Genomic DNA, 22,102 nt, shown 5'->3' with positions numbered 1-22,102 from the left:
GCTGAGGACCAGTGGAACAGATTAGAAGATGCAGAAACAACACCAGACACACTCAGCCATCTCATCTTCAATAAAGGAGCCAAACACCCTCACTGGAGGAAAGATGGCCTCTTTAATAAATGGTGCTGGAAAAATTGGGTTTCAACTTGCCAAAGATTAAAACTAGACCTATATCTCTCACCGTGCACTAAACTAAAATCGAAATGGATTAAGGATCTAAATCTTAAAACAGAAATGCTGAATCACCTGGAACAGAGGTTAGGTAGAACTCTTGAAGACACTGATGTAGGAAAAGATTTTATGAAGAAAACCTCAGTTGCCCGTGAACTAGCACAAACAATCAACAAGTGGGATCTCTTCTTATTTATTTTTTTTGGATCTCTTCTTATTAAAAACCTTCTGCACAGCAAGAGAAACCACCAACAGTATGAAGAGACAACCCATAATGTAGGAAAAAATCTTCACCTGCTGTTCCTCAGACAAAGGTCTACTATCTCAAATCTATAAAGAAGTTAAAAAAATCAGACCTCCCAAATTTAAAGACCCAATCCAAAAATGGGCATCTGAAATGAACAGACATTTCTCAGACAAAGAAGTAGACATGGCAAATAAACATATGGAAAAGTGTTCAACATCACTGGTCATTCGAGAAATGCAAATGAAAACAACGCTGAGATTCTACCTCCAGAAAGAATGGCTGCTATCATGAAATCAACCAATAACACATGCTGGTGGGACTGTGGGGAAAGAGGAACCCTGCTCCACTGCTGGTGGGAGTGTAGACTGGTGCAAGCACTGTGGAAATCAGTATGGAGATACCTCAAAGAACTAGGACTGGAAGTCCCATTTGACCCAGCTATTGCCCTGCTGGGTATCTTCCTCAAAGAATTAAAAGAATCATACTACAGTGATATATGTGTACCCATGTTCATAGCAGCACAATTTGTAATGCTAAAACTTGGAAGCAGCCCAAATGCCCATCAACTGGAGACTGGATCAAGAAAATGGGCTTTTAAAAATAAAATGGAGTACTATTCAGCCATAAAAAATGTGAAATTAGAAACATTTATAGCTAAATGGATGCACATTGAGGTGATACTCTTAAGTGAAATAACCACGACACTCTTGTGTAAATACCGAATAGTTTCTCTAGTGTGAGAAGCTGCAAGTGTAAATAAGAACTGAAAGGTATAATGTGAAATAGGAAGAAAAGGGGCAAAGGGGAAGGGAAAACAGGAGGGGTAGGGGAAGGAAAGAAGGGAATGGAATTAATATGAGAAAATGAAAAAATGAAAGCAAAGTCTTTGTAAATAGGGAGGGATGGAGGGGTTGAAGAGAGGGCAGGGGAAGGGGAAAAATAAGAACCAAGAGAGATTATGTAAAGGTGCAAATTTCCAATGATGAATGTCATTATATTGTATACCTAAATTGTACCAATAAAAAAAAAATAAAAAAAATAAAAATGAAGGGGGGAGATGGATGCTTAGCTAAAGAAGCTTACTGGTAAAAGACGTGCATAATGGAGGTGTTAGTAAGGCAGGGCAAGATTGGTTTTGGTGGGAGAGCTGTGCTGATGCCAACTGACACAGCAGAGTGTTAACTTTCTGTAGCTCTGTAACATCCCCTCCATGCAAGACAGCCTGGCCACCCTGACCCTTCTTGGCAAGTTGGTGGATGCCATCCCTGTTCTGGCTGATGAGCTTGTGAAGGAGCATGGTGAGTGACCGATGTGAGAGAGCCTGTTTTTACACTGTCATCTGGGTGGCCCATTCACTGGGAAATCATTACTTTCCTTCCCTAGCATTCAGTTTCCCTCTATACAAGATGTGTTCAGTGTTGGTCAATTTGAAAAATGTCAGAATTTTTTATTTTTTATTTATTTTTTTGGTACCGGGGATTGAACTCTGGTCCTTGCGCTTGCAATGCAGGCGGCAGGACCACGGAGCTAAATCCCCACCCCAATGTCAGAATTTTAAAAATGTGACCTTTTAATGTGGGCTGTTTCCATTCATTCTTTTAACACAAACTAAGTGCCTACTGTGACCTTCCTTTTGCATGGAAAAATTAATTCTGAAGCATATACGTACTTTTTTCTATCAGCAAAATGCAAATAAATATCTTTTTTATCCAAGGGTAAATCATTTAACTTCTCAAAGCTTTGACTTTCTCTTGGTGAAGCCCTTAGAAAGTATTGCAGGGGTTGTAGGGAATTACCACTATGACTTCATGGAGATAATACTTTGGAGTTTGATGTTAGCATTTGACATTGTGATTGTTCTCTCTGCTCCTTGGTTGTTTTCTGGACAGGCAACTTGATAGAGCATCTGATGAGAGGCTTGGTGTACCCCAATGAAGTGGTGCAGGCTTCTGTCTGTTACCTCTATGGGAAGCTCTATGCCTCATCAGTGGCAGCTGAGTTGCTCTCAGGCCATTTCCGGGAGAAGCTACGCCCTCTCTTCCTTTCCACCCTGGACAGTGCCCAAACAAAGGAGCTACAGATCAACTGCTTGGGTGAGACTTGGGATTGAAAAGGAGAGCAAACTTTTGAGGTGTTACTTGAGTACTTTAGTACTGGCTGTTCTATTGGTCGGACCTCTCTGGAAAGGACAGAAGTCACCAGTTTGGAGCTAAGATGTACAGACTGTGAAAGATGCCTAGAGTCAAAGTGGCATTTTTTTTTTTTTTTGGTGCTGGGGATCAAACTCAGGATCTTGTACTTGTGAGGGAGGCGGCGGCACCACTGAGCTAAATTCCGGGCCCTCAAAGTGGCATCTTAAGAATGTTTCCTTTGGGAAGAAAAGAGGAAAAAAAGTGAGACAGAAGTTTTTCTGCCTTGGATCTTTACTCCCTGCCCTGGTGCATCCTATACTTGGTGCCAGGTTAATCCTCACACTGCACAGCTTATATCCTCTACACAGTTACTTTCAGCATTAGAAAAATCTTCCATGGCCTCCAGGGTAAAGTCCAGGTTTTTCTACTTATTATTCAAGGCTCTTTAGGAACCTCAATATACCACTCTTCCAGCCATTTTTTGTCCTGCTACTTCCTTGCATAAATACCCAAGCTCTATTGAATGCTTCTGAGCAGGGAGCTTTCATATTTTATTTTATTTTGGGGGGTTGGGGCTTGAGCCCAGGGCGTTATGCATGCTAAGCATGTACTCCACAGTGAGCTCTACCCCCCAACTCCAGTTTTTATATTTTAGAGCAGATGGACACTGTGATTTGTGTCTGAATGTGGGCCTGCTTTAGGGCAGAAGCTATAGAGAGAAGCATAGTAATGGGTGATAACAGCTTTTCATAATTTGGGTCAACAACAGTATTATGAACAATCGAGCCATATACTCTATAGCGAGCATTTATTCTGGACCAGGTTCTTCCCTGGGCTCTGATGTCACAAAGATGATGAGACCCAATCTCTATCCTGGGGGAGTTCACAGGCCGGCTTGAAAGGCAGTCATAGACGGTCCAGTGTGGCAAGTGCTGTCACAGAAGCACAGCAAGTGTAAAGCATCCTGAATACGTAGTATTTTGAAAGAGGGCAGTATTGGAGTTAGAACATGTTAGAGCTAAAGGTGGCAATAAGGGACCTATATTGAGGACCTGGCAAGTCTCAGAGCTTTCCTAGGAATAGCAGAGGGAAATCTTAGCTGGTGATACTGGGAATTCCCCTTTTAAATGCCATCTCTCTGGAGGGTTTCCTTCCTGCTCTTTCCCCCCAGCCAGCTCTGCAGTCACATCCTTTGAACAAGTGCTGTGAGTCTTATATTCTGTTATATATTATGTTCATTTAGCCTTTAAATCCAAGATTCTAAGCTCTTTGTGATCTAATTCTTTTTTTTCCTTTTCTTTTTTTTTTTTTGGTACCGGGGATCGAACTTGGGTCTTTGTGCTTGCGTAGCAGGCGGTGAAACCACTGAGCTAAATCCCCGGCCCCTGTGATCTAATTCTTATTGACTTCTTCTGCCTCATCTCTCAACTCTCCTTTTGTCACACTCTGTATCTAATATTTGGCCTTTCTAAACCAAGTAGTTCTCCAGACTCCAGAACACATCAGACTCTCCTGCCTTTGTATACTCTTTCTCAGCCCAGAAATTGGCTCTTTCTCCACTTTTCATCATTCAAAATTTGTTCAGATGGCTTCGCCTTTCAGAATCCTTCCCTGAGGCCTCAAATTGGATTAGATACTTTCCCTGATTTCCCACAGCTCTCTGGGCTTTTTTTTCACATTATTTAATCGTTCATTCATTCATGCATTAATTCAGTCATTTTGCAGTACCCAAGATTGAACTGAGCACCTCTTACATGGTAGGGAAGTGTTGTGCTATTGAGCTACATTCTCAGCCCTCTTTTTCACAGTATTTAGTATCACTATTTAATACTCTGACATGCAATATTTGTTTACCTGTTGGTTAAATTATGTAGACTGCTGTGCTGGGCATGGTGGTGCATGCCAGTAATCCCAGCACTTGGGAGGCTGAGGCAAGAGGTTTACTGAGAGTTCAAGGCCAGCCTGCATTATGTAGTGAGCATAGTGAGTTCAACACCAGCCAGAACTACATAGCGAGACCCTGTCTCAAAGCAAACAAACAAAAAATGCTTTAGTGTCCTCGTATGACTTCCAGAATCCCTGACATTGCTCCTATGGTCTTTCATAGTAAATTATTTCTCAGACATCATTTCTGGACCTCTCTACTTTTTATCAATTACTCTGGCTTTCTTTAGTGTCTGGACTGCTGTTCCTTCTACCTGGAATGCCTCTCCTACAACTTTTAGTATATGTGCTGCTGAAGCAAGCACGATTCTCCTACAACTTATTGATGAAACATTTTACTGATTCCCACACTAGGTTAGAGTCTCCTATATACACTCTCATGTGTCTGACTATTCCTCATTTGTGTGATTCACCAAAATTGTAAGTAGTCATTTGTGTGACTTTTTTTTTCTCTTTTTGAGACAGTGTTTTGCTATGTTTCCCAGGTTGCCCTTGAAACTCCTGGGCTGAAATGATCCTCCTGCTAGTTTCCCAAGTGGCTGGGAATATAGGCATGTGCCATAGCACTGGCTTTATATGACTTATTTTTATATCTATTTCCCCTGCAGAGTCTATGGTCCATTTTTCAGTCAAAAATTTTTGTGTGTGAGGAGCTACACCAGGTGACAAATGACGTGAAACTGACATTATCCCTGTCCTCATGAAACTTAGAGTTAGTGGCGTGGTAGGGGCTTTGCTTACTATTGAATTCCCTAGACTAGATGAAACCTTTTAGAGCTTTCAATGATACAAACATTTCACTGTGGTACACGTGCCATAGGTTTGCCACCACTGGCCTAGACCCTTAGGCCTAGGACTTAGAAGATTTTCATCAGATCCTTTGGGAGGGAGCTGGTTTAGAAAAAGTGAACTGGTACTTAAGGATTCCAACCATTCTTTTATCTACAGAGACCTAAAGAAGTTTCTCAGGAGGTGGATGAGGCGCTATTTTGGGAGGACTCTCATGTCTCTGCTCCTCTCACCTCACTCCCAACCCTGTTGCTTCCTAGGTTTGCTCAGGCAGCTGCTGAAGTATGATCTCTTCGTGTCCATGATCATGAACAAGTTCATACTGGCAGGAAATGCTGAGAGTGTCGAGGGACCATTAGGAGAGACCTCACTGCCTTTGGTGCTCAAAAAGGTAGTTGTCTTATGATTTTTTTTTTTCCAGTACAGGGGATTGAACTCAGGGCCTATGCACTGAGCTACATCTCCTGTCTTGTGATTCTTGGTCTCTAGGTTCAATAACAAGAGAATGAACCCAAGTGCTTCCTGGGCCTGTTCTTATCTGCCACTCTTTGTATCTCAGGTTTCCAAAAGTGTTTTCTTACTAGCCAAAATAATATGGTATTAGGCCAGCCATGGTGGCACATGCCTGTAACCCCAGCACTGGGAAGACTGAGACAGGAGGATCACTGCGAGTTCGAAGGCAGCCTGGGTGTACATAGTGAGTTCAAGTCCAGCCTGAAACACATAGTGAGACCTTGTCTCAAAGAAAAACAAAACACAAAAATCCAACTAAAAAACCAGCTCTGAAATTGGGAAGTATTTTACTATCAATGGTGTGTCATAATCTTTTTGGAAGGTAGTTTTCTGACAGGGTCTTGCTATGTAGTTCAAGCTGGCCTTGAACTCACTGTTTAGCCCAGGCTGGGCTTGAAGTCACTGCGATCCTCCTGCCTCAGCCTCCCAAGTGCTGGAATCATAGGTGTGTGCCACCACACCTGGCAGTGTGTCATAATTTAATTGGTACATATTATAATACTTTGTCTTACATCAATAGTATCTTAGTGTAAAATACAGTATGTTATTTCGGTTAGAAAAGAGAACAAGATAAAAATATCTGAACTTTACACACAAATGGAAAGGCTGTTTATCGACTTGCAAATCTGATGTGGCTGAGATAGTTTAACCCTGCAGTCATCAGATGGTTCTCTCCCGGACATGAGTGTGACTTGGTCTTTTTCCTTTGATGCTCTAAAACCAAGCACTCTCTTCCTTTATGTCCTATTGGGCATTTACCCACAACTATCAGTTTCTATGATACTTATAATCTGTGGTTGCTATTAATTCTTTATTTGATTTCTAAAAGTGTTATGAGTTCTCCTAATGGCTGTGGAGTCCAGTAGGGATTTGGATGTTATTCAGAATGCAATAAAAATTCATTGAGATGTTTTGAATAGAAGAATAACCTGTTCTATCTTTTCTTTTTTGAATACTGGGGATTGAACCCAGGGCCTTCACACTGACCTGTGTCCCTAAATCCCCTTTTTATTTTTTATTTGAGGCAAGATCTCACTAAGTCAATAAGTTGCCCAAGCTGGGCTAGAACTTGTGATCCTCCTGCCTCAGCCTCCCAGAGTGCTGGGATTGCAAGCATGTATCACCATGCCTAGGCTGATCTAAAATTTTAACGGGGGAAAAATAAAATTTTAATGGGGAGTTATCTTAGTTGGGGGAAGACTCCTAGATATGGACTTGGTTGACCTAGGTTTATGCCATAGATTTGGCATTTTTTAGCTGTGTGATGTGGAGTAATTTAACCTTGAGAAGGGTCCCCAAGACCACCCCAGGTTTTTTTTTTTTTGTACCAGAGATCGAACTCAGGACCTTGCGCTTTCAAGGCAGGTGCAATGCCACTGTGCTAAATTCCCGGCCTGACCCCCAGGTTTGATGATTCTCTGTGAGGACTCACAGGATTCAGCATATAGTCATTCTCGTGGTAATGACACATTACAGTGAAAGGATACAAAGAAGAATTGGCAAAGAGCAAAGGCACATGTTCTAGGGGAAACCAGGTACAAGTTTCCAGAGACCTCTTCCTTTGGGTCACACAAGGTTGTCTGTAATTCCTGCAGCAATGTGTTGTGACAACATGTGTGAAACATGGCCCAATAGGGAAGCTCATTAGAGTTTTGATGGCCAGAGTTTTTCCTGGGGGCTGGTTGGTCATGAAGGTGCCCTCTGTGTAGCACATCCTCAAGTTCTAGACTCCCAGAAGAAAAGCAGGTGTAGCACACAGTCTACATTGTACAAAAAGTTTAGTCATGGCACTCTCATCAATTCTGGGCACTGTAGGAACCCTCCTGAAATCTAAGCTCCCAAACCCAGCCAAGGCCCCGTGTTGTATAGGCCTTTCTAAGGAAAAAAGCCTCAGGCTTGCTATGTTAACTCTTTTTTTATACATTCAGAAAGTGAAAATCACAATGGAACCTTCTCATGTTATGTCACAGAATTGTTGAAAATAGTAAGCCCAGATGAGAGTTGTGAAAGTACTTTTGTCACATAAAGTCCTGAGTACTGCTTAATGGTAGTTTTGGTGTTTTTGAGTGTCATGGGTGGATTTTACATTATGTTCTTTTATTCCATTTCTTACCTGTACTGTTCGCAGATACTCCTTTCCATGATCCATAACTCTCCCTCGTGTGGTATTCTTGCCTGGTGCTGAGTAGGGAGGGATCAGAGATGAATTAGACTCAGGCCAGGTCCTCTGGTCCTGTAAGTGAGGTGACTGGGGTGCTTTCTGCTGCTGTTTTTCCAGTTTCTTCTCTCTAGAGACGAGTCCCTGCAGGTGGCCAGTACCCAGTGTATAACTTCAGTGCTGGTCCACTCCCCGGTGAAGCATGCCGCGGCCTTCATCCATGCTGACATCCCAGGTAGGGGGGTCCCCTGACCTCCTCTTCTGAGGACCCCAGAGTTCTGCTTGGATTCCTGAGAGGTCACAGCGGTACCAGCAGCCCTGTCTGGGAAACTTTGATAACTCACACTGCAGGGAAGGGGGTGCAGACAGGGCCATTATGTGAAGTAAGCTTCATAATGTCCACATCCTCTGGCGTCAGACGTTTGTATGACTTTAAGCAATTTTTTACTGATCTTTGTATATTTTTTACCCTCCAGGAGTAAAATCTTAGTGTTAGGTGGGGGAAGGGTCTGGAGATTAGGAAGCCAAAAGAAACTAATGTTTCCTCAAGGCCTGTTAGGAGCCAGGAAACGTACCCTGAGATACTTGTAAGTGTTGCCACATTTAGGTCCTCATCTTTGTTGGCTATGTTTTTTGTGGTGCTGGGGATCAAACTCAGGATCTTGTGCTCACTTCAGGGGCACATATACTAAAAACCTAGGACCTTGCTCATGGTAAGCACTCTACCCCATGGATCTGTATTCCCAGCCCATCTTTGTTATTTTATAAATAATGAAATTGATTTTTTAAAGAAAAGACACAAATGTATTATGTACATGGAGGCAGTGAATTACCTGTCAGCCTAATATGATTATATACCAACTTTTCTATGGGAACTATGGGCATATGGAGTTTTGAAGGGAAAAAAACTGGTTCAAATATATAAGGCTAGTTATTGGCAGAGACAGGATATAAAATCAGGTTTCTCCAACTCTAAAAACTTTTTTTTCTGCATCATTCTGCTGCCCATCCTAAGAATTAGAAGATCTAAATTCCAGACCTACTTCTGCTAGTAAACTGCCTCTCTGGGTACCAATTTCTTCATCTGCAAAAAGAATTTAGATCAGACACTGAGGGCATTTCCCAGATTTATCTGTGAATTAATGATCATGTCTTAAGAGAGGCTGTATGAACAGAAGTATCAGGAGTAAGATGCTGAATAAATCTAAGTCCCTTTTACATCAATTAAAGGACTGTGATCTCAGAGCTATCATTGTTTCCTCCCCCTTTTGCCGTCCAGAGTTCATCTTTGAGCATCTTTCCTCTTCCAACGAAGTGCTTGTCTGGTCCAGCTACAACTGCTTGATACTCCTGGTGGAAGAGCCACTCTTCTTTTCCAAGTGCCACACAGTGTATGGTTGGTAGCACGGCTCCTGTGGGGGCTCTGGGTCTGATGGAGGAGTTAGAAATTGGGTAGCAGCTGCAGTGATACAGGCTGGCCTCCACCTTGGAGGGGAGTGCTGGGTCTGGACATTCCCATTAGTCAAGACTCTTTACCAGGCTATTGTGTCTCTTCATGGTAGGCCACCCTATGCTGAAGGGTGTATTATTTTTTATTTCTTTCTCCCTTTTTCCTACTTTTACTCAGCCCAAACTCACTCTTCAGACCTTGTTTGTTCCTACCTTTAATAAATGTTAAACTTTGCCACCATTAAAAAAAAACACAACTCATTACCAGATTCCATATGTAAGCACTGATATCCAAATGGCTCTGCTGTCACTGATTAGCAGAAATATATGTATTTAGACTCTTTAGGAAGGAAAGGGCATTCTTATTAACTGCTTAACAAATTCCTATTGCACATTAAGGACAACTCTAACCAGTGGTGCCTGGCCTTGGGCTTACTCTTAACAGCTCCCAATAGCTGTGCATATATCTAGTTACTTCCTAAATTTTGTTAATTTATCATTTCAAAGTTTCTTGGAGATGGGCATAGTGACACATACTTTTAACCCCAGCACTCTGGGAGGCAGGAAGATTACAAGATCGAGCCTAGCCTGAGCAATTTAGTAAGATTTTCTCTCAAAAAAAAAAAAAATGCTGGGGATATAGCTCCGAGTAAAGGCCTTGGATTCAGTCACCAGTATCTGGTCTCTGGTGTGTCATCCTGAAATAGGGATCGAGGCGGTAGTGAGGAGCCTTCAGGGAAGCCTAAAGATGACCAACACAGAGCTACACAAGCAGGGCCTGCTGCTCTTTGCTGAGATCTTGACCCGGTAAGCAAAGTGACAGATTATCAGGCCTGCTGGGGCCAGACTGGAGGAGAAAAAGTGAGCTTTTATTCCTGGTGATAGGAATTCACCCACTTGCTTCTCATCTACCACTACCTAGGCAGCCGGAGGAGATCCGGTTGTTCACAAGCTCAGCCATGTGTGGAGATGCTGCCCATACCCTCCAGGAGGCAGTGAGCAGCCCTGTGCTGGAGGTGGCTGGTGAAGCAGTGAAGGCTACTTCCGCTTTTCTGAGGTGAGAGACCCCAGAGAGCTGAACTTTCTCCCCTGCATGTACCTGAGGGCCTGCCAAGGCCAGGCAGTGTCAGGGACATTTTCTTTTTCCTTTTTTTTTTGACATTTTATTGAAGTATTTATTTTTCTCTACTGTATTTACTCTGTTATTATTTTAAATTAAAACAAATTTATTGCTTATTAGTTATACAGACTAGCAGCTTTTATTTTGGTATATTCATACTCTGTTCTCTCTGGAACTGCCATTTATGTGTTGGGCATCCTGGATTGGCCATCTAATTTTATTTTCTGACCATTTTTTCATCCTTTTGTCACTATGTGCTAACTTCTGGTAGATTTTCTTGACTTTATGTTTCGACCTTTCTGAAATGCTTTAATATTTTGCTGTATAATTTCTTTTTTTTATTTTTTATTTTTATTTTTATATTTTTGCTGTATAATTTCCATAGATCACTTGTTACAAACTGTTTCCACAGATGATAGTATAATCAACATTTAAAATCATAGCCTGGTGTGATGGCACACGCTTGTAATCCTCACCCTCTGAGAGACAGGAGGATTGCAAGTTTGAGTCCAGCCCAAACAGCATAGCAAGATCCTGTCTCAAATCAAAAAATGAGAGCTTTGCTTAGTGTACAGATTCTAGGTTCCATCCTCAGTACAGTCTTCCTGTCCATCACAATTCTGGGTTTTTTCTCATATTTGTATTGACCCTGTGACTCAATGCATTCCTTGGTCATGGAAAGCTTTAGCTTCAGTGTCTACCTGAACATAATCTTCAAGAAAAAGCTCCTTTCAAAGACCTAGGAGAATCCAATGGTAGTGACAAGCTGCTTAAGACACAGAGGTTGCCCTTGCCTGTGGCCTGTACTGCGCATCCAGGACTCAGGTAGAACTCCCAGCCCCTTATATGAATCAGAATCGCTGCCCAGGGCTTTGGAGTCACAGCCATCTTGCTAGTTGTAGCTGCATCCACTATGAAGACTCAGCAATGAGCCTTTAAAAACTACAGAGATCATTCCAAAACTCAACCGAGACTTATTTCATTCTCTTTTCTGACAGGGTACTGTGCCATTAGGCCCGGAATTGGCCAATTGTGGAATTAGCAGATATTTTTCAGAAATTTTAGATTTAGTTCAGTTTGGGTCCTACATACTTCTCTTTGTGCTGTACTTTCTCTAGTCTTGATTTAATAATATGTTTCGACCTTTCTGTTGAATGTTTTAGATCTGCTTTCATATTTTTAATTTGGAAGAGCTCCTTCTAATTCTCTGATGTTTATTTTTATAGCATTTTATTACATATTTATTTCATGGATGTAAATTTTTCTCTCTCTGAGGAGAGTTTTACTGAAGTATTCACTTTTCTTCATAGTTTCCTTTAAGTTGATTGTTTGTATTTTTGTCTCTTTCATTTGGGGAGCTTTTCTCAGAAGTCTGATGATCTTTGTCTTTTCATACTTAAAGATGAGACACTACAAAGCTCATGGGAAATTGTTTGCATGATGCTTGTCTGCTGTTGCCTTCACTGAGGAAGAGCTAGCTGGACCTTTTCCTTGGGTTAACCCTGATGTGAAGATCTGTAGTTCTCCCCTCAGGCTGGCCAGCTTATGAGAGGACTCTCCAGGCTCCTGTTTGGAGGAAGTCAGCTTAGGAGTTTTGGGAGCTCAATGGGCTTCTCGGAATTCACAATGCAGACTTCACTTACTCCCCTGATTTTGGATAGGTATCTCCTGTATGAACAATCCTGAAGCCCTCTGTCTGACCTTCAGGAAACAAGTCTCCAGTCTCCTGCTCAGGTTTGGGGAAGGTTAGGTGCTTTGTTATATAGAATTTCAGGGAGGGAGTCAGGGATCCAATTGCTCTTAAGCAAATTTGGGACCAGTTTTTTGCATTAGACTTTACTCCCACTTCCAGATTTACTTGGTGCCACTAATTCTTCTGCCTCTGGTGGGGATGTGTTCTTAGGGAAAATAAGGTTACTTTTTGGTTTCCCACTGCTGGCTTAGGATTCTGCTTTCATAGAGCTGCCAGGGCAGTTACTTCCAAAGTGCTATGTTTTAGATTTATATATTTTTTTAATTTCCTTTATTTTCATTTTGGTAAAGAGAGGCAGAGGCACCTGTTGGGTCCATCATCTTTACCCATAAGTTGGCAAATCCATTTTTTTTTTTTTAGTTTTTCTGACACAGGATCTCACTTTGTTGTTTAGGCTGGCCTTGAACTCACAGCAATTTTCTCCTGCCTCAGCCTCCTAAATGCTGGGATTATAGGCATGCACTACCATGCCAGAAAGAAGTTGGCAATTCTTTAATATCTTCTAGTCCTGGTTCTCTTGGTGTAGCTTCTGCTTTCATGCTGTCATCCGCTCACAGAGCTTTAGTTACTAAATATGTGCTCATGGTGCCCCATTAATTTCCTGTTGTCACAAATTGAGGGGCTTAAAACAACAAAAATGTATGCTTTCATGGTTCTGGACAACCATGAAAAATCAATACTGCTGAGCTGAAATCAAGGTGTCAGCAGGGTCACACTTGTATTAGAGGCTCTAGAGGAAAATTTTTCCTTGGCTCTTAGAGCTGCTGGTGGCTCTAGGGGTTACTGGGCTTGTGGATGTCACTGTACCATGATCATGTTGGCTTCTCTGTGTATGTATCTGATCTTCCTCGCCTCTTGCTTGTAGATCTTCCTCTCATTTTAAAAATCTTTAATCATATCTGTGAGGCCTTTACCATAGAAAGTATCTTCACAGGTTCCAGGAATTAAGACCTTATACCTTTAGGTGCCACTAAAGTATTTTCCTGAGCTTTCCAATTGCCTGGTGCCTTGTACCAGAAACTTCAAACTCAGTCTCTCTGTGTGCTTCCAGCAGGTACAGGAAAGACACTAAGTTTGAGATATAAAAAAAAAAATTGTGGTACTGGAGATCGAACTCAGGGCCTTCACACTGAGCTACATCTCCAGCCCTTTAAAAAAATATATTTTTAAGACAAGGTCTTGCTAAATTGCCCAAGCTGGCCTTGAACTTACAATCCTCCCGCTTCAAGCTCACATGGTGCTGGGATTACAGGTATGCATCACCATGCCTGTCTTCATTTGAGATTTAAAGAATGGGGTTTGAGTCCTTGATTCCATAATTGGTACTCAGTCAAGTCTTATCCATGTCTTTGGTCTTCTTTCTGTTTTTTAAGCATACCAAGCTTATTTCTTTGGTTCGACCTTTCTGTTCATGGTTTCCTCTGCCTAAAATGGTCTTCCCTTAAATCTCTGTGTGGCTGGCTTTTTCCTATGGTTCAAGTCTCATTCGGAATGTCCTTTACCTGACAAGCCACAGCATCTAGCCAGCCCCTGAGAGTTCATGTTTACTTACTTGTTTTGTGTCTCCTCCCTCCTGCTAAAATATAAATTTCAGACTGGAGATTTAGCTCAGTGGTTTTGCCACCTGCTTCGCAAGCACAAGGACCTGAGTTTGATCCCCGGTACCAAAAAATAAATAAATGAATAAATAAAATTCAAATCAGGGATCTTGTCAGTTTTTTTTGTTTTGTTTTATCTCTTGTTCCTAATAGGTAGTCAGTATATAAATAAACGATGTTAAAATGGATGGTGAGATTAAGAGATCTTAGAGCCAAGATGGGAAATTTGATGCTTGAAACCTTGACAAAATAACTGAGGAAATTTGTACTTATTTTGTTGCCTTGTGTTCTCAACTTTTGTTTCCTATGTTTTTATTTTACATTTCTAACAGTAGTATATTCAAATAATAAAAACCAAAATAGAACAGAGGGTTTTTATATGAAAGGAATAGCCCTCTAACCCTGTTTCTACTTCCTAAAGGAAACAAATTTTAACTCACTTTGGTTTAGTTCTGGTGATTATCTCCCTAAGTCTAAATAATATATTTATAATACTTTTTCTGTGTATATAGTACTGGGGATTGAATCCAGGGCCTTAACACTGAGCTACATTCCCAGCTCTTTTTAATTTTAACTTTTTAATTTTTATTGTTTGGTACCAGGGATCGAACTCGGGTCCTTCTGTTTGCGAGGCAGGTGGTGGAACCACTGAGCTAAATCCCTGGCACCTATTATTTTTTAATTTTTATTTTTTGTTCCAGGGATCAAACAGCCCTTTTTTATTTTGACACTGGGTCTCACTAAATTGCCCAGGTTGGATTTGAGCTTGTAGTCCTCCTGCTTCAACCTCCTAAATGCTGGGATTGCAGGCATGTGCTACCCCAGCCAGCTCTACTGTTTCTTTATCAGTTTAAGACATTATTTTTTTGGGGGGGGTACCGGGGATCGAACTTGGGTCCTTGCGCTTGCTTGCACAGCAGGCGGCGAAACCACTGAGCTAAATCCCTGGCCCCAGTTTAAGACATTCTTAATTGACCTGTCAGTAAGAAAGATCAAAATTTAATTAGCTCATATTTTTTGTCATTTCTTCATCTCCTTGGGATTTTTGCTAGTTAATGTTTTATCTCTTTAACCCATTGAATAATATACTTAAAACTGTGTTTCCTGCTTCCTCAAGTTGAATCAGTAACTCTGGATTCCCATTCACATAGCACCACCTGGCTCTTTCATTTCCCTCCCTTCTCCTTCTACTTCTCAAGGTCAGTCAGCTGTATTTTACTTTTACAACATAAAGGTTGTTAATATTTATAGGCTCTTTTGTAACCATATTTAGGTCTTCATCATTTGACTCCAGATTGGCTCTAAAAATTAAAAGGAAAAATAGCATTTACATGACAGTGACTTCAATTTGTCTCCTTTCTCCCTTTGTTCTTCCGTGGACTTGAATCTCTAAATCTAGAGTCTGAATCCCAGGGTGGGTGAGATAAGTAAACCAACAGGGTCCCGAGAGCGTAGAGTAAGAGAGAGCTGAAAAGCTCCCAGTGGGCGGGTGTGGAGAAGGCCAGGAGCACCTTTCAGGCAGGTGCTGGTAGTTTTGCTGTGCTAGGAGGCATGAAGGAGGTGTGGGTTTGTAGAAGGACAGCAGGGTTAGCAGAAACATATGGTGGGGAAGGATAGGGGTTACTGAGGGTACAGTGTCCTGTCCAGCCAGCAGGTTACATGAAGGCCAGTAGTGCCTGAAGAAGCTGGAAAGCTAGATGGTTCAGAATTGTGCAGAGACATGGGAAGGGGGTGGGTTATTTTACTTTCGACTTTAACTCTCCAGAATGTTTACTGAGGTGATGGTCCCTCTGACTGCAGTGGATCAGAAGGTGTCTAGGAAGAACAACTAAAAGGAAGAATGATGAGTGGGGGCTGCTGAAGAAAAGTTAAAGATGATGGAACCAGGGCTTGATGATCACTGAAGGATAGAAACTTAGCGTTTCCAAGTTGGGCATGGTGGTACGTTCCTGTAATCCTGGCTACTTGAGAGACTGAAGCTGGAGGATTGAGCATAGTAGTTCAAAACCAGCCTGGGTAATGTAGGGAGACCCCCTTCTCAAAGAGCGGGAGGGAGGGGCCAGGGATTTAGCTCAGTGGTTCTGGCACCTGCCTGGAAAGTGCAAGGTCCCGAGTTTGACCCCCGGTACCAAAAAAAACAAAAATAAAAACAAAAAAATGAGAGGGAAGGCCTAAAGGCCAGCTGGCCTAACTTTGAGCTTCCAGGAATGAAGAAGGAAAAGAGCAATCAAGCTTAAACTTTATATAGTTGACGAAAAACCTGTTAGAAAGTCTAGCAGACTATTCAGTATTCCAAAAGGGCCTAGGGATAAGGGTTAATAGCTTTCTTTAGTTGCTATACTCTATGTTTGGAGCTACCACACCGCCCCTCTTTGCCTGAGAGCCTTGAAGGTTTGGGGGGATGTCTTACCTTCCCCTGAGCCTGTTCTTGTTTCTCTGGATGCAGGAAGGACCATCAGAGTACTCCACCTGTGCAGTACACAGCACTGAGGGCCTTGCTGGAAGCCATGCTGAGCCGGTGTACAGAGTTTTCCCAGACCTCGATGAACGTGAGGGCTTCGGTCAGTGTACTGCAGGCTGCTTTGTCTGAAGTCCTTGTTCTGCTGTATTTTTAGAAAGATGAACAGTATATTGCCTTACCATCATATCCCATTTTATAGTTTTTTTCTCAAGCACAGGCACCTACAATGAGATGTTATTTTTTCCTAACTGCATTATTATGAGGCTTAAAGGTTATTATCTTCATTTGTGTAGATGAAACCGAAGCCACAGGGTTTAAATAATTTTTCTCTAAGATCCAAAATTAGCAAGTACTTGAGCCTGGTTATTAAATCCCAAGGTGTTTGTACCCAAACCTATTTCATACTATACTTTGTTCCTTTATATCATCCAAGGAGGTATAGTAAACATGCTCATAAAATTTAGGCTGGATTTGTTAGAAACTTAGAAAGAATTTGACCAATATGTACTCTATTGTAATCATTGGCTTATAATGGCCCATAGATTTAAGATATCAGAAAAGATACTGTCAGTGTGAATGTTGATTATATCTTTCAGGATGAAAATCTTCATACCTGATAAGATGGGGATTTCCTTGTGTTTCAGACCAATAATATGGACATTATAGCCAGATAGGCTAATGTCCACTAGCCTGTGACAGACTTCTCCATACAGTAGATCAAGAGCCAGTCCTGTGGTTCTCAGGGAAATAGGAGGTTAAGATTTCACCCTCTACTATTTTTAAAAAGCTACCCTATTAGATTTGTGAGGATATCACCAAGATTCCCTGGAAAGTTAAATGTTTATGACTGGCAGAGTTGGAGGTCTGTAGTCATCCAAGCATAGAAGGGGACACATAGCAGGTACTGAGCCCATAGGTTCCTCTCTCTTTCTAACCTCAGGGCCATCCCTGCAGTAGAGAGTCAGAGAAGGCCATCCTTCGAAGGGGAAAGTTCCTCCTGAGCACTCTGGAAGGGTTTAAAAATGCCTGCAGGTGAGGAATCCTCTGTGGTCTAAGGGAATAGCAAGGAGGGGAGGCATGGGAGGGATTCAGACAAAGAATAATGCTCTAAGAGTGGCACCTGATTTCTGATACTCTGATGCATACTGAGAGGACTTTGGCTAGGGCTGGGTTGAGGTTGTGGCTGGGATTTTTTTTGTTTTTGGTACTGGGGATTGAACTCTGGACCTTGTGCTTGCAAGGCAGGTGCCGGAACCACTGAGCTAAATCCCCGGCCCTGTGGGTGGGATTTTTGAGGACAGGTAACTGAGGGTAGGATGTTTCTAAAGATTCCATCCTGATGAAGTTTTTGCTACTGTGCCATGAAGTTGTGTCTCATTCACTTCTGTTCCTTCCTGCAGCTAGCCTTGCACATAGCTAGTCATTGCACACAGCTCATATTAACAGATTTTTTTCCCCCAGTACCAGGAATCAAACTCAGGACCTTGCACTTGTGAAGCAGGTGTGGTGCCACTGAGCTGAATCCCTGCCCCTAACAGATGTTTGTTATATCTGTTGTATGCCAGGCCTGATGCTAGCCAGAGAGGGTAGAGAGATAAGTCAGAACTACACTTGCCCACAAGGAGTTCACAGTCTCTTGGGGAAGAGACAGTTTTGATTATATCTGTGGAATTTGTTGAGTTGTCAAGAATCCAGGGAGAGAAAGCAGCATAGGAGAAGGCAGAGATAGGTAAAACAGGACACATGGTAGTAGAAGAGTCATATATGATGGGGGAGCATGAGACTGGAGGGATAGTCAAGGACCTTGTCTCACTGACGCCTTAAATTTTCTTCAGATCTGATGGTGGGGTACTTTCCATGGATTCTGAGCTCAGACATACACTAGGCTGGTGCTTCTTACCCTTATGTTGTGTGAGTGGTGATGGCCGCACTCTTATGCTGATTTCTCAGGTTGGCTGTGGAATTCCAGGATGAGCCTTTGGCCCAGGAGAATCCCTTCACAGCTCCCAGCGCCGAGAAAGAAGACACCTTGGAGGGCTTCTCAGAATTTCTTCTTAGTGCCTGTGACTCCCTGTGTATCCCCATGGTGATGGTGGGTTCCCCTGAGCTATGGGCAGCGTGAAGCTTGGGGAAGAGAAGAATGTGTATGTGAGCAGGCCAGAGGCATGAGGCAACAACTACTCAACCGGCCCTTGAGGCCTGAGCCATGTTATTCTTTCAGCCACATTTCCTTTGGTTTTAAAAATAAAGTGTAGTGTTTCATTATAAAACTAATAGATGCTTCTGAAGAAATGTAGAAAGCAGTAACAATAAAATAATAAAAAGGTAATGTTTATGATATGATGAATGCCTTATATTCATTGCCTAATTTTATCTTCCATATATGAGAAATCTTGGTAGAATTTCCTCTATTTTTTCTTTTCTTTGTTTTATTTTGGTTCTGGGAATCAAATCCAGGCCCCTGCAGATGATAAGTAAGCATTTTACCATTGAGTTACATCAGTATCCCCTTACTTAGTTTTTAGGTGAGGTTGTCCTGTCCTATCATTACAAGCAAGTGCATGACAGTCCTGAGATTAAATCCGAGGCTCTAGTTCCCAAGCTGTTCTTCTGTCTTTCTGCTGAATTATGAGCAGCAGTGAATGTTTGTGCCCAGACTTCAGTGAGGAACATGTATGAGTATTCTGTGAAATGAGCGATGACCACTCTGAAGAGAGACCTGGTTCTGCAGAGCTTTGTTTGGAGCCAACTTGAAATGGTAGGAAGTGCAGTACCCACAGCTCTTGATGCCAGGGTCACCTGGAGTCCTTTCCTACTTGAGGTTTGGGCATCCTGTGAGCCTGTGAAGAGTCCATTAGTTGGGGAAAAGTATCTCCTAAACACTTACTGGGAATGGTAGGTGGCAGCAGAGAAGCACCCTAACTCTGCTAAAGAGGCCTCTTTCCTTGAATGGCGCACCAGGATCTGCTGTGGCCCTGACACTAATAGTGATTCACGTCAGTTGCCTCATCTGCTCTGCCTTCTCCTAGACTTGTGGAGTGTTAGAATTAGTCCTAGAAGTAGATCGTAGAAAAATTATATTATTCCTGCTTTCTACTTTTCTATATTTTATACATTTTCTTTAATGAGGATATATTACTTCTATAGTAATAATTTTTTTAAAAGTTGGTTTAAAATCCCAAGCAGTGATGAGTACAAGAACGATAGCTCTGAGGCCTTAGCTATTCATTTAGGGAACTGAGACCCAGAGAGGGGAGGAGGTGGCCAACGAAGGGCACATCAGTGTGGCTCTGTATAGGTGCAAATTAGAACCTACTTTTCTTTACTCTTAACTCATGGCTGTTGTATCAGGCTGCCCAATGACTTTGTTCAAGGACCACAGGGATAATAAATGTGAAGGTAGTTTATAAAAGGTATTATTACTGTATTATTATTACTAATTATAATAGAAACACAAGTATCATGTTAAGTTATGGTTTAGAAATCATTTTTTACCCATCAGGCGTCATTTGTTTCTGGGAGGTAGATCTTGCTATTCTCATTTTACTATTCTTTGAATAGAGGCCTGGGAAGGTCATACCTCTGGTATAACCCTAGTGGCAGATGCAAGCCTTAGATGTAGGTTTGTGACTTTAGACACCCTAGCTTTTCTTGTACCCTTCAAATGAAAGGATTGGTCTACTGTTGCTGAATTTGATGTTACTTTTTGCAGATGGTTTTTCTTCTTCAGAGGCTCAGTCCAGGTGGGCTGTGTTCTCCCTTCTGATTCTTTCAGAGGTACTTGGAGCAGACCATCCACCCAGGCTTGATGGAAGTTTTCCTCTCGATTCTGTGCAGCCTCTTTGTCATCGTCCCCCACATGAAGGAGAAGTTCTCTAAGAAGCTTGGTAGGCAGCAGGCCAGTATGGAAGGTGGGAGGAAGGAAGTACTATATGTAGTGGCTCAGAGTGATCAAAGAAAGGAGGAGCCCTATGTGATGGTTATGTATTGGTCAGAATCTATATTCATTCTCTGTCCAGTGTTGAGTGGAAATATGCAGCAATCAAAAGCCAGTAGGGCTGTCCCGAAGTCTAGGAGGCTGGAATTTAGTGTCCACAACATGCTCTCATACTCTATTCTTGAGACTTCACATGGTGTTTAGTATCTCTGACTCCTGAGCACTGAGTGCCAAATTATCCCTGGTCATTGTAACAACTGAAAAATTTGCCCTCATACTTCCAAGTGCCTTCCAGGGGAGCAGTGGCATTCTGAAATCTACTGTCAAGCGTCTTTTGTTGTTCCTTTCTAAACTTGAATCTGGTGGCTTTTGATTCAACCTTCTCTAGACCTTCTTGGATATTTTTCTTTTTTTCCTCTTAACTCTTACTAGTCATTTTTTTCCTTTTCCAGTTTTTAATCTTATAAACAGCTCAGTCTGCAGAGTAAGGACAAGAATCAAAATGTCCTTTATCCTCCTTAGAAAGTGGCAGTGATTGACCAGGTGTAGTGGTGCACACCTGTAATCCCAGAACTCCGAAGGCTGAGGAAGGGGGATCTCCACAAGTTTGAGTCCAACCTGGGCTGCACAGTGAGTTCAAGGTCAGGCTGAACTACATTGAGTGAGAGCCCTGTCTTAAAACAAAACAAAAAAAAAGAAAAGAAAGTGGCAGTAATCTTTCTTTTCCCTCTTCCCCCTGTTCTTTACTGCCTCTTCCCTTTCTTTCCTTCTTTCTTTCATTGTAAATTGTTAACTAGGGATGCCAAGCAGTCTTGGTTCAATGGCTAAACCTCTTATTATATTACAGTATAATGCTGATCTCAACCTGGTCTCTACACCAGGGAATAAACAGACTTGAAAAAACTGTTATAATGATCAAAAAAAGAAAGCAAGAAAGTAGCAGCGATGGTGAAAATGGAAAGAGGGAGTGGTGAGAAGTGTCAGGTATGTTCCAGAGGTCAAGGAAGATGAAGTTTTTGAAAAGTGTCCATTGGACTCCACATCGTGGAAGCTCTCAGCCACCTTGACTGGAGCAGTTTCTGTGGAGTGATGGGAGTGAGCCCAGACCACAGTGAGTTGAAGGATGAGTGCCAGGAGGGGCAGCAGAGACAGTATGATACCTCTTTTGATAAATTTTGTGGGAAATGGAGGAGTGATGCAGGGGAATTGGAGTTAGGGAGAGTTTTCTTATCCGCTGAGATTAGAAGCACTTAACCTGATGGGCTGTTGTTAGGAAGAGCAATAGAGACCTGTTGCTAGTCCACGTGGTTTGGAATTCTTGCCCCATCACTTATTTATTGACATCGGGCAAATTCATTTTCTCATCCCTAGTGCCTTTAGCTAGAGCATGGTCATAATAATAAAAATTAAATGAGACAATGTATATAAACTTCCTGAATAACTGTACTGCTCAGCCATTGTGAAAGCAGACACATTGTACTTTTCCTTCTTTCCAACATATTTCCTGTTATCATACTTTAAGATCCAGGAGGATCCAGTCTTGGGGTACTGGATGGGATGCAGAAGTGTGGATCTCTAGAGGGCAGTGGTGGGGAGCAGAGGTTGTAGTGAATGGCTGAGAGATCTATAGGGAAATCTGTAGGGCACAAAGCCAGGTAGAGCAGGATCAGATGCTCACACTGCAAGAGGGAAGAGAGAAGCAGTAACTGCCAGCAAAGGGGGAATAAAGACCTGCTGTGAAGAAACTCCTGCTGTCTTCCTGTCTAGGACCCTTCTTTATAGCAGCAGGGGTCAAGCAGAAGTCAGTATTAACAGCCAGCCTTAGTGAAG

General features: G+C 42.1%; 1 protein-coding gene across 2 annotated transcripts in view; it reads left to right on the top strand.

Annotated features, from left to right (window-relative positions):
• Positions 1 to 22,102, top strand: part of Mei1 (meiotic double-stranded break formation protein 1) — a 72,316-nt gene that overhangs the window by 14,332 nt on the left and 35,882 nt on the right. For both annotated transcript variants that reach the window (XM_087213825.1, XM_004845504.3), the window contains exons 5-15: positions 1,611 to 1,716; positions 2,308 to 2,511; positions 5,544 to 5,674; positions 8,075 to 8,189; positions 9,234 to 9,350; positions 10,111 to 10,210; positions 10,326 to 10,460; positions 16,321 to 16,435; positions 17,276 to 17,367; positions 18,286 to 18,427; positions 20,111 to 20,222. In XM_087213825.1, coding sequence (XP_087069951.1) covers positions 1,611 to 1,716; positions 2,308 to 2,511; positions 5,544 to 5,674; positions 8,075 to 8,189; positions 9,234 to 9,350; positions 10,111 to 10,210; positions 10,326 to 10,460; positions 16,321 to 16,435; positions 17,276 to 17,367; positions 18,286 to 18,427; positions 20,111 to 20,222 — 1,369 coding nt within the window. The remainder of the gene's footprint in view (positions 1 to 1,610; positions 1,717 to 2,307; positions 2,512 to 5,543; positions 5,675 to 8,074; positions 8,190 to 9,233; positions 9,351 to 10,110; positions 10,211 to 10,325; positions 10,461 to 16,320; positions 16,436 to 17,275; positions 17,368 to 18,285; positions 18,428 to 20,110; positions 20,223 to 22,102) is intronic.

The sequence above is a fragment of the Heterocephalus glaber genome, unplaced genomic scaffold (genome assembly GCF_053883595.1).
Source record: "Heterocephalus glaber isolate CG9 unplaced genomic scaffold, H.glaber_assembly_v1.0 deba00001444, whole genome shotgun sequence".
NCBI lineage: Eukaryota > Metazoa > Chordata > Mammalia > Rodentia > Bathyergidae > Heterocephalus > Heterocephalus glaber.
Note: the sequence above shows the minus strand (reverse complement) of the source record. Positions and strands in the feature narration are given on the sequence as shown.